The sequence below is a fragment of the Crassostrea angulata genome, chromosome 10, assembly GCF_025612915.1.
Source record: "Crassostrea angulata isolate pt1a10 chromosome 10, ASM2561291v2, whole genome shotgun sequence".
Lineage (NCBI taxonomy): Eukaryota > Metazoa > Mollusca > Bivalvia > Ostreida > Ostreidae > Magallana > Magallana angulata.
This window is the reverse complement of record NC_069120.1, coordinates 9,856,758-9,870,041: the sequence shown is the minus strand read 5'-3', so window position 1 is coordinate 9,870,041 and position 13,284 is coordinate 9,856,758. Positions and strand designations below refer to the sequence as shown.

The 13,284-nt window shown below is 33.2% G+C and overlaps 1 protein-coding gene across 1 annotated transcript; it reads right to left on the bottom strand.

Annotated features, from left to right (window-relative positions):
* Window positions 1-4,787: 4,787 nt before the first annotated feature.
* LOC128168105 (nuclear inhibitor of protein phosphatase 1-like) lies at window positions 4,788-9,994 on the bottom strand. Its single transcript, XM_052834210.1, has 7 exons — window positions 9,910-9,994; window positions 8,484-8,544; window positions 7,232-7,385; window positions 6,772-6,989; window positions 6,418-6,562; window positions 5,991-6,055; window positions 4,788-5,845 (listed from the first exon to the last, which is right to left on the bottom strand). Exons 1-7 carry the CDS (start codon window positions 9,957-9,959, stop codon window positions 5,519-5,521), a joined length of 1,020 nt encoding a protein of 339 aa, XP_052690170.1. The 5' UTR covers window positions 9,960-9,994; the 3' UTR covers window positions 4,788-5,518.
* Between the last annotated feature and the right edge of the window lie 3,290 nt (window positions 9,995-13,284).

Below are 13,284 nucleotides of genomic sequence, written 5' to 3'. Positions count from 1 at the left end.
AACAAACTTAAATCAAATTAATTTCAATCTATAATTGCTCACAAACAAAATTACAAAGTGGATTCAACTCAAATTAATAGAAAATCCAGCCCAAGAACTCTTCATCTTTATTTATCTTGATAATGTGAATGAATGAGAAAAATGTTTTAATTGAATCATCCACACAGTTAACAGGTATAGAAACCACTCGGAGAAAAGTGGGTATCTGGCAACTTAAGTGAAGAAAATTCCCAAAGAAAGAAATATTAAATATTGACAAACTCTTGCTCTTTAAAGAACGCACGAACAAATCATAACAGAGGAGTTGATTACGATCCAAGATAAATGAGACAGATCTGGAATATTATTCCCATTTATTTCGCAAGATAGAGAAGGTGATTTGAAAATCGATATTAAAAAGTGTGTGAAAGATAACATAAATTTATCTACCCATAACCTACCCGAAGAAATTACAGCTGAGAACTTCATTAATTGGAATTATGTAACAATGAACCGCCGGCCTGAATTCTCTGGTTACATGTATACGTGCAGTGATTAATTGATGCACCCTGGCACGTGCTATAGAACCCCGCTGTACATAGATAAATACGGTATATACTCTCCTTCAAGTTAACAGTTCAGTTCAGTTTTAGAATAGCTTTACTCCTGATAAATGCCAAAATGTTACGTCGAAGTACAGTATTTACAAACCTATGGAGATGTATTCAATTAGTCATAAACATATGATACTACAGTATGTTAAATTAGACTTCATATTAAATCATTGTCGATAATATATTCCACATGCTTACGTACATAAAAGGCAAGCTTAATTGGTATAGATACTTGCTAGCGCTATAAACAATAAAAAGGTTGAATGTTTTGTTGCAAAGAACTTATGTCCTACATTCAAATAGGAATCTTGCTTTGAAAATGCACTTTACATTGTCATCAAATGTGCAATTCCAAAGAGGAGTAACTCTCATTGCCACATGTCATGAATATGTCGTACATTTGAGAGTACATGTATACGCGTAAACTATATATATTTCAGGTGTGTTCCCGTTTTGCACACATTTGATAATTGGGTATAGAACAATAGGTGTGAAATGTGTTGTGATAGCAAATATAGTCTGCTTTCGATCCGTGATTTACCTGGATTTTTACATGTGTTTTATCGGCGCAATAAACAAGAAAAATGACAAGATTTCGTTGTGCTATACGACTTATATATATGCCAAAGAACATTAATATTAAAAAAAAAATTAAAAATTCAGAAAATTATATTTTGTGTTTTATGATTACTGATAATATCTATAACAAGATTATAGAGATTTTGTGGTGTTTTACGATCAATCACTATCAGCGATTTGTTTTCTTTTTTTTCCATTTTATACTCGATTTTCATAAATGCAATAATGGTTTACATTAAATTTATAATTGAGTGAATAAAAGTAAAAAATTGTCGGTCCCAAGCCAAGTGGAAGCTGATTACTGATGGATGATTATAGGATCAAGGTGAAAACTATCCCAGTGAAGACTACTCCTCATCCAAGCTGGACCGGTTATATTATCACGATAGCGTGTCCATCCAAGCTGGTGAATTAACATTATTAATACTTTTTGCATCAAAGTGACTATAAATTTTGTAGTATAAACAACATTCAGTAAAAAATGATGTTTAATTCTGCAATCTCATTACTCACACTTAGTGGTTCATCATGGCTAATGCTATGCTTGTAGTTACTTTCTTGTCCAACAAGTTTGGCGGTTTACGTCTCGAATTCAACGGTCATCAATACATGGTATCATATTTCACAAATATTTACTATGGAAAGGCAATTATTAAATAAAAACACTATGCAATATGTTCATACTTGAAGAAAAAAATGAAGCTTTGTTAAGAACATTTTTAAATTAGATTAAAGAACACTTATGTCATTTTTTTTGTATGTGAACTTGTACATAATAATAATAATACTTTTCTTTGATTTCAGATCAATTCTCGGAGAGGAGACCGACGCTACTGGAAGTGTGTGATTCCGGAATGTGCTGCCAGACTCAACACGCATCATGAGTTCATCACAAAGTTCGTGCATCACCACAACCATGAACCAGATGCCATCGACGTTAAAGTACGAAGAATCATGGAGAAAACAAGTTGCTGTCCTTTAAAAAAAGGACAATACGTGGACCATTTGCATGTGTTTCCAACGAAAACGTGAAAGCCTTAAGATTATCTGAGATTCCACCGACTCTAGCCCTCTGCTTTTAATCACTAAATTTGTACGTTGTATAACGTATACATGTACATGAATGTATAGCCCTTACTTTTTATCTCAGAATTTAAAGGATTCATACTTCTAAAATAATTATGATCTATCTATGAATGAAGTTTGCATGTATAGTATCAGGCATTCGGTGAATTCTACTATTTGCGCACACATTACGATTCGCAATACTTTGTTAACTATGCAGTGACAGCTTTGTGTGCATTTTTCTTGAGATTAAAACTTTTATACAGTGACATAATTATTCAATCATACTTAAATGCTTAAAAAATTTAATTGTTCTCTAGCCTCGCCTACTATTAAAGTAAAGTTAAGTTACATGTGTATTCGGAAAACAATTTCCAATTTCCAATTGCAATAAATGAGAGTGTATGTATTATGATGTAAATATTAAAAAGTCTTATACTTTATGATAAAAAATGACATGTGTTGTAAGATGAATTAAATATATTAAATATCATTGCAAATAATGTGTTCTTGTTTCTTGTCCATACCCCCGTTTTATAATACAGACTATAGCAATTAAGCAATTATCTCACCTGGTCAAATTCCCGTTTCGCACACATTTTTTTGATACCAAATTTTCAAATGTGTGCAAAACGGGAACAAACCATATTTCATTACATGGAATAAAAGGTGAGCCCTCCTTTTCTGCATTGAATTTCAATACAGATGTTTCAATCATCATATGACTGTAAAAGCATAGGCGTCGGAACCGGGGGGGGGGGGGGGGGTAGAGGAGGGAGCTAACCCCCCTTTCCACTTTTTTGCAAAGTTATACATAACCATAATCAAAGACCTTTTTTTATTTTGCTTGTCAAGATTTTTGATCCCCCTTACTTTCCATTTGCTTCTGACGCCACTGATAAGTGAATTAAATTCGGCACATAAAAAGCCTATTGTATTTGCCAATTCGCAACGAGAGCATTGAGACAAATAAAGATTATAAATGGATATAGCCTTCTTTGCACCAGAAACTTGGGCATTGTTCATCCGTCTGTAATAATATTGTTTATAGCTGTGCCCCAAACCCCACCTTAATCCATAACCCTAAAATGGTTGCACTCTGTTGTTGCTGCAGCTGATGGCACTTGTATGATTGATCTTATATTGTAAAGAACACGACTTATTGTGACAGCACTGCTGCATTTGCCTCTAGAGGGAGCGCACAGGTGGAGGAACTCTGGTGGCAAAAAGTCATCGTCATCATCTACGTACATCATCACTCAAAACGAGGCCCTGCAGCCGCGCCATCTGGTGTTGCAAGTGTACAGAAAACAAACTTTATTGTCACGATATTTTTACATCCGTTATTTTAAAACTGATAATTTTGTATTTTACACGATTACTTTCTATGCACCTTTACAAACTGTTTCTTAATAAAATTACATATCGTTTTAATGTACTAAACAGTATCAAATATTGTCCAATAAAACATTTTTTTTTCGTTCGTGCACACTATGAAATACTTGCAACACACTGTATTTAGACCTTTAATCAGTCAGGAAAAGTACATAGTAGTAATTAACTTAAAAAGTACAGACTATGTCATGACCTGGAATTCGATTTTTCTCCAGATCGACTATTTGTACTTTGATTCATGTCCCTATGATGATTCACCTGTCCTCAGTTTCTAATAAGGAAACTTATCATCGGGTATTGCTTTATAACGTATTTCATCGTTTGATCACCGACTGGAAAAAATACAAGTACTTTTGTACACGATGAAAAATAACATCTCATTTTTGTTATTCCTTGGAATTAAGTATTTCTCCATCCTGAACATCAAACATCCCAAACAATCTAAGAACATATAAGTTAACAGTGTACTGTACAATTTTCTAAAAGAAATAGAATAGATGAGAAGTAATATACAGACAGTGATCCTGGAATCACTGTCTCACGGTACCGTATAAGCCTAGATTTCCATGGAATGGATATGCTTGTTTACGGAGGTAGTACATTAATAACTATCATCACATGCAATACTGAACATAAAAATTATACTGGTGCAATTCTCTATAAGAACATTACCGTACTTTTATAGATTAGGATAAAAAACCAACAATATCAATTGTACCATTATATAAAATAGAGGTTTAGATATAATAAACAAACTCGGTAGTCCAAATATTTACTTTAAATAGTCACGGAATGAAGCACAAAGAATAGATAAAAGAATTCGGCTAATAGGCCTCTTTTTTAAAAGCTTTCCTTGTGAACTTTTACAGACGCAAACTTTTCCGTGATACAAATAAACCCTTGTATAAGGCTTTTACATCACTGGGTAATACCGGTACCTTCCTTGGCTGAAATACTCATTAGATGTTTATCATTTCATCCAAACTGCTATGATTGAACAAAAGATGAAGACTATTACTGTGACAGAGAACAACAAATCACACCTAATCTTGTGATAGTAAAAGAAGAACTCTTAAAAAGATATCATTATTTCACTTCCATAACACTGTTCTAATTTTTAAGTCAAAATGATTCAAAAACTATAAACACACTTCATTATAGTAATTCTGCTATTTTATTTTCAATAAGAATAGCTTTTGCACATTTACATGATTAAACATGATTGAACTCTTTCTAAATTCAGATAGGCAAAAGTAGCTGCTCTTAGATTCACAAACTCTACCATTTACACAAATTCAAATGACTTCACATGCAGATCTAGAAATGACATACCAACACAAGTGGGATCAAACATATATATGTACAGTACATGTAGTTGTAAATGTTAGGTGTCAGAAAGATTTTATCTATATTGGTATATGATTTATTTTACAAAAACATATTTTACATATAAACTTCATAAAAACCTAACGAATTTTATTTTTTTAAAGCTATATAATTTGTGATATTGATACATGCATTAAAAGTTGTTTAAAAGACCCTTAAACAACACTTTGTTAAGAATTATCATGTAATTCACAAAAATCAAGTATTTATCATCTAATATCGTTCAAAGTTTTAGATTTCTAAATTTTCCACACAATAGTCTCACTTCCTCATTATGTGATTCAAAACATGTTACTGAAGACGAAAATGTTATTCAATAAAGAAACTTATTTCCATTGCACGCTAACTTATCAATTGAATACCCCCTCCCTCCCAAGAAGGGAGGAGGGTTACAAAAACATGCAATATTTGTCTGCAAATGTTGCAGAAATATTCCTTTTGAAACTATTACATGTGGATAACATTAAAATGATAATATGCAATCTAAAAGCAGTGTATGGTTAGACAAGGAGAGAATGCACCGGTTTTTTGCCAGGCCACATTTCCTTGGCGTATTTCTTTTTCTTGGGTTCCTTCGAGACGTCTTCCACATTAAACACAACAGGTGGGTGAGCAGTAACAGGGGGTGCCACTGGTTCATCAGGTACAATGTCAGGGGCAAGATTGGGAACGTGAAGTCCCATCTTAGCAGCAATACTATACGTATTTGCAGCAGAGGACAAGTCACCATATAAGCTAGGTGTTTGATAGGAGAAACTTTGTAACCGTTTTGTAATGTTGTCAGTCATTGATGTATTCTGCACTAGCCCGGTGTCCAATTTTTGACGCTGCAAAAAAATGGGAGAAAATTAAAAAAAGTACAAGTTATTGAGAATGATTATAGTACCGGTATAATACAGTCAACATTCTTTATCTTATAGGTCTTTGCATTGTATTCCAAGTCACCCAAAGAAAGTGTTGTTTTTTTTTTACCTTATTTGGAATAACAGTAGTTTGAATCATGTTTCTGAATCGTCCGACTGATGGATCAATGTCCTCTGTGAAAATGAAACATAAAATTACAGAAACAGAGTCTAACTAAAGCAAACTGAAGAAAAGTAAACATTCTGACTGCAAAAAACCCAAGGTCCATCAATTATTTTATAGATCCTTTTAAATTCACAAGATCTAATTTTCACTTGAGTATGTTTGTTATCAATCATCAACATAATTTTTGAATCAATGATCTTTTTCTCAATTAAAAACAATTTAATTCTATTATTAATAAGAATATACATGTAAGTCACATCATGTTATGTGACATTTAGTTATTGTGAATGAATATTGATTAAACAAGCTTAGTTTAGGATTTTCTTCTACACTGTTGAACTATGAAATATCAACCCCTATGGTCACAAACCTGGGTTGATGACTTCATCCTCCTCCATAAAGTTTACATGGAAACTCTTGTGCTTTCTCTTCAATGGATTTGAACTGGAGTCTTTCCCAATATCAACCATTGAAGAAATTCTTCTATTGTGGGCAGTATTGAATTCAGTCAAGTTCTATATAAAATACAGAAAACAAATCATTAATTTCTTCATACTAATCAATACTCTTCAGCATAATACAGAAAACTGCTTCACTTAAGAATATCCAAGCCTGAAGATTTTGAGGATTATTTTTCTTCAAGAAAAAGGTACTCTCTGTTTTGTATCATAAAGCTTTTTAAAAAAGAAACAAGATTATTATTGTTACTGAATACAATATTTACATCTAGCTCGGTCTCTGTTTCCGGCAATCCCAGGAGGCCTCCCTCTAGGTCCTCTCTTCGTTTCTCGTTGTCATCAGAGATCTGCCCAGTAATGGCTTGTGGTCTTTCTCGTATTATATAAAGTCTGGTAGAAGCTCCAAAATGGATTTCACTATCAATTGGAACTTGCTGTGGTTTTCTGGATTCTAATCGGATGTGTCCAATATGCGTACCATGAGCTTGATTTCAAAAATGTTAATATTATGATATCATTCATGTATATGATAATAAGGGGAAGAAATTGAAATGAAAAATGGAACTTGCCTATGACTTTTGTTAACAGATTTAGGTACACTGTATCTTAAAGGAGATCCTACCATTAATACTTTTTACAGTCAATAATCTTTCTAATACTTTAAAAATTGGGATTTTATGGCCAACAAAATAAGTTGAAAATGAAGCGTTTGTGACTAAAACTTACTGCTGCCAAGATCCACAATAAAAGGCCTTGACAAGTGTTTGTGCCACACCAGGGCTGCATGAACTCGTGAACACGACTGGTGGTCAATGCAAAAATCACACAGCTGCTTGTTCCGTCCAAAGAAGTAACACTTCTTTTCATCTATCATCAGTTTCTAAATGGATGTTGTAAAAACATGTTATAGTATTATCAATTTCTAAAAGAATGTTATATAAACATGTTGTACATGTAGTATCATCAGTTTCTAATAAAAACATGTTATAGAACATGAAAACATGAAAAAAAAAACCATCAGCCTAGCATATGTCTACTGGCTGTGGACTAATGTACTGAACTTTTTTCTTGGAAGCAGATTAATCATAAGAGGTTGAAAAACAATGATCATGTTACGAAAACATGTTACTGATTATGAGCACATTTTCATATTTATATCATTTTCTTTGCAATAGCAAGAAGGAGTCAACTGGAATAAGGCATGCAGTATTCATGAAGGTGGCAGATTGTCAGTTACAATAATGTTAGACTGATCATGAGTTAACAAGAATGGTTAACAGATTACCATTCAAATTTCAGTATCATATTCCTTGAATGTACTTGAAATTATCTTTTTAGATAAAGTAGTCAATCTATATTAGAATTCTTTGTAAGCTAAAGTAAGACCAAACCCTTCAACTTGTTTTTCCAATATGACCAATTTAATTTGATCATGCCAACAAAAAATTCAGTACACTGTATTCCTTTTAATTTTAGCTAAATTTGCCTGAAATCCCATTTTTTAAATATGATTTTTTTTCTTTAATGGAATTGTATTAAGTTCTACAATGATTTTCAAAAGATTTGGAGAAATAAATTGGAGAAATAAAATGACAGACTCAAAATGTTATGTTTTGATATCTTTTTAAATTATTAATATGTATATATGTTTCTACCCGAAAATTCATGGTATAGTTAAAGGGAACATACAGACATATACATGTATCTGTCTCTATGAAACAAAGATGTTATAAATGATGACTAAATTGGAAAACTCTGGGATAATACACATTATGTGTAGATTTCAGGTTTGTGGATATGTAAGATGTTTTAATAGCACACTGAAAGATCTTAAATACAAGTTATGCTGATACTCCATCTTATTAATGTAGCACTCATGAAAAAGTACTGCATGTGTATGCCACATTGCAACACCACTGTCCAAGTGCATGTTCATTGTACTATCATATGTTTCAAATACCTGCAAATATTTTATTACCTGAATCATTTTGCCATCCTTCGTACAATCCAAATGAAGTCCCGGTGGAGGTTTCCCTGCCCTGTGAAATAATAGGTTAAAACAATAATATACATTTCATGTTATAGAAAACTACCGACATACTGGCCACAATGTCAACTAATGTCAACTAAAATGTGCCCTCAGTTGCATTGATCTTAACAGATGATTGTCCATATCCAAATACAAATTCCCTATCTAGATTGAAATTACCTACAAATTTTGTACAATCTTTGTTTCAGTTTTCAAAATCTTATTCATATATGAATTGAGTTAATTTACAACCTGATCAAAGGAATTACAGTCAACTCGTAACCAAACATACTCATACCCAAACAGACTTGTAATCAAATAATCTGAGTAAAAAAGACTTGAATTATAATATCATGCATGCCTTCAGAGAGGGAAAAGAATTTATACATTTGTCAATATAATTAAGATTGCATGTACAATGTAAACAGAGATTTTCTATCAAATGTTGATATAAAAACCTCGATATTTGGCAAACTTATAGGAGATGACATTATATTATCAAAAATCTACATTAATTTCACTCATAATTTCTTAATTATTGTAATTATATCAAAACCTAATCTAAACAGCTTATCTTTATATTAACAAACCAAGTATCATTGTTTACTGCCGGACAAATTGATTATGAGTCGGTTTGGGTACGAGTCGGTTTGGGTACGACTTCACTTGATTCCGATCAAAGCATACACTGTTAGTATCCCAATTAACAACATTAAATTGTTTCAATTTCCCCAAAACCTATATTGAGGAACTTTCGGATAATAATAATGATTGCAGATAAAAATAAGAATCAGTATATCCAGAGAAATATAAGTATTAGTATTATAGTATATACGTCCCTGGTATATTACATACCAGAGACATTATGTCTCTGCACATACTAACAAAGGAATTTATTTTACTCTATAAGTATCACAATAAGCAGCATACATTGATTACCTATTAACAGTGTTAGAGATAATCATTAATGTTTTTGCATAACAATTCCAGTGCCACTTGGTGATTGTGTGGTTTTATGTTGCAGCAAGATGCCTTCAGATAGGGTGTGTTAGCCATGTATTTAAAATATCTCATGTTCAACACAAAATAACCAATAACTCATCAAGTAAATACCATGTAATATAAATCATTATTCCAAAGAGACGCATGTTAAAATAATTTTGTTGAAATAAATGAATTGTTTGCAACATTCGAAGTCTCAAACATATTTGACTGATGAATATAACGACTTTGTCGGGCATGTCAACGCACATGTAAAATAATAATGCAAATATATGCTTTGAACAAGCTTAGACTAATTAGATGCATTATCTACAAAAAAACATAGTCAATTTGAAATATTTGTAAAAATGAGCAGATAAGCAAGGGTATCTACCATGATGGGACTTCAAAATTGTTTACAAGAGGTCCACCTGAGCTGGACATTTTCTCATCACAGCGCCATCTGTAAATAGCAAGGGTTAGCTTTTTTCTGTTTGCCGATCTCGATGCCCGAGAGCCAAGAAAAGGGACGTACTAACATACGTCCCTGCCAACAGGCAAGTTAAAAAAAGATTTTGTTTCAATTTTTGAAATTTTATGTATCATATTTGTTTAAAAACACAATGCATTAGGCCTACAATCACTGAGTGAAGTTTGATAACAAAGATGCCGAAGTTTTAAATTTCTGAACTTTGAAATTAATATTTTGAAATGTTTTGTGTTTCTAACTCTCTAGACTGCACATGCCAAATTTTGTTACGTGGTTTAATTATCAAATGTCATTAAGCAAACAAAGCTGTAAAGTTCTATACATGCCAATTTTGTTGAAAAGATCAGTCAGATAAAAAGTTACCCGACCCCACCCCGGAATGTATAATTCCCATAGTTCTGAGCACGGATTTCCAGCACAGAAACTATTGTAGTTTTCAGCTTGGAAACAACATGTTCCCCTCTCGATTTTTTTTGTTAGCCTCAATTAAACGTGAAAAATGATTAGGTCAAAATTAACGATCGAAATTGTGTAATCTCATTATATTTAGTGACAGATGTAACAGCATAGATTTAAACAAAGCGATTTTATATTCACCGGTATAGAAATGCATTGACAGGTTGACAAAGGGAATGGCAGAAGCATCAGGAACATGGTATTCCTGCGTTCTAACGGAGTTCAATCAAGATTCATGTCTAAATAACCACAGATGCGAAATCATGCTGAAGACCTGGAAAACTATATCTCTTTTGGGAGCTTTGTTTAATACCGTTCCATTTCTCATACTTTGCTTTGAGCCTCGGCTTCGGAAATGTCGCTTCTGTGGTTTCTTATTGTTGGCTTTTACGGATTTCCTCTCTCTTTTCTTGAAATATTTGAGCATTCAAATTCGTAGCCGTTTAAAGGAGACTTCTGAAATTACGCAATTTATTTTTAACATTCTACTGATCAGCGCAAACGTTTGCTCATTTCTTCATATTATTTTGTTATCAGTCCAGAAGGTGATAATGACAACGTGTCCGCCAAGATGCCAAAACTGGATAACAAAGAAAACTTGGCTTTTGGCATCTCTTCTTGCATGGATCGTCTCGTTGGGAATGGGAACATTATTTATGTTCAAAATGGGAAAGGGAAATGTTGAGGAAAAGAAACTGTTTATAAAAGTTTACAGTGTCACTGTATTTACCTTCCCGACCACAATGCTTGGAATATTGCTAATTCTGACTCCGATTATAAAGAAACTGAAGAGTGGACCTCTCCCGGATAACGGCGACCAAAACAATCGTTCAAATGAAACAGCCTCTCGCATTACCTGCATGCTGGCAGTGGCCTATATTATAACAACGACGCCGTTACACGTCAAAGAGATTCTTCAATATTTCATCTGCTTCATCACCGATCCCTGGTTTTTCGTGTTGCATCACGTGGGGACGTCATTGACTCTTGTCAATCATGCCATCCACCCACTCATTTATATATTGAACGTTACAAGGTTTCGAACAATATACCACGGATGTCTGGCTATGAAACAGAAATGTCTGGGACGCTCATTTGAAACAACAACAATAACAACAGCAACAACAACAGAAGAGGAACAGAAAAATCCTGTTTCTTTGAAAACTTATAGACAGAGTTCATGCTAACATTTCTGTCATTGATTGGGATCGTGTATCTTAATTTCCAAATTATTTAGTATTTAGAGGGCTCATAAAGATGCATGCATATCTCGTACTTACATAAAATATAACGAGGAAATGATTATTTGTGTATTTTAATAGTTCATACATCTTCATTTGAATGACTATAAAAATAATACATGTATTTCTCCTATACATGTGATAAATTATAATTATCACACGAGGATTCATCATTAATATGATTAGACGTAAATTGCACATGTGCATACAACTGTGAAGTCACACAAAAATTGATTATGATGCATAAAATTTTTACTCAATATTTACTTCATAGTAGCGAATCTTGCAATGTCATGAGGTTTCCCCCGCAAATCGGGTTATGATTTTATTCATTGACTAATTTGAATAACTTCGTGGGTTTAGGGGTCTAAGTAGATTATTTACATAAGGTAATGAATCAACTAATCAGAGATTTGTTTAATTTAGCTTGAAAGTTGATGAAAAATTAAAAATTGAGTTTAATTACAAAATTATTTTTCTTCAGATCATTTTTTCTGGATGGATTAGATAAGAGAGAGAGAGAGAGAGAGAGAGAGAGAGAGAGAGAGAGAGAGAGAGAGAGAGAGAGAGAGAGAGAGAGAGAGAGAGCCCTTAGATTGAAATGTCGGAGAGTCTCATGTTTGCATTTTAATCTTCAATTTAAATTCTTAACCATAATCTGAGGCTCCTCTGTCTGTCACCCTTGCTTTTATTATTTGATGTTTAAAAATCATTCAGTCATGAAAATGGGGGGTTGGGGGTGGGGGTGGGGTTCAAGAGTCGGAGGAATCTCAAATTATCTACAGTGTAGTATACTAGTAATACTTTAGCTCCAGAGGCCAAACATTTTAACATTTTATTAATAAGAGACCTGCAGGCCCTTAATGGCCAGCCTTTTATAATATTTACAGTTTCATTTATGTTGCAAACAGTTTCTACAAGTATACAAATATTGCCATATTTATAACCCCCTCCCGCTCACACAATAAAAAGCCCCAACCTCTGCCTCATGGCCTAGGTAGTAAATTTCACAAATAAACATCAGGACATTTCAAACATAATAACAAAGCATGACATTATCTTCCACGACTGTGAAGGTACAGAAGGACAACATTATAACATAAATACAGTTTAGAATGTGGCCATATTAGCAGCACCATATAGAGCCTGAACCCGTATACCAGGGGCCATCAATTGCACAATTTAGACAGACGACTTAATGGACATCAAAATCATGAATTTAGTTTTTTTCATATATTATGAGAGTAGAGATGATGATTTTTAAAGATTTAATACATTTTTACTACATGTATATGGCCATATTGGTCCATCCTAGGGTCTGAACCTCTGATCCAGGGACCATGAATTTCACAATTTTGGTAGGGGCCTTAAGGGATATTATAACAATTTATTTAAAGTCGGTCCCAAGACATTTATGCTGCATATTTGGACGATTTTTAACAAAATATACACCTGTGAAAGAAGTGCAATTGAAATCGATGAAAGGGAAAATTTCCAAGATAACTTCATTCACACATTATAATTTTCCCCTCGTTAAAATTCACAGGAACGAACACAGATTTCATACGGATATTCATAATGG

What these genes read in the sequence shown, in the direction of transcription:
- LOC128168105 (XM_052834210.1), bottom strand. Translation starts at nt 9,959, where the DNA reads ATGTCCAGCTCAGGTGGACCTCTTGTAAACAATTTTGAAGTCCCATCA. An exon ending in AATTTTGAAGTCCCATCATG is followed by an intron (nt 8,545 to 9,909) that starts GTAGATACCCTT and finishes ATTATTTCACAG; the next exon opens with GGCAGGGAAACCTCCACCGG. An exon ending in AGGATGGCAAAATGATTCAG is followed by an intron (nt 7,386 to 8,483) that starts GTAATAAAATAT and finishes ACATCCATTTAG; the next exon opens with AAACTGATGATAGATGAAAA.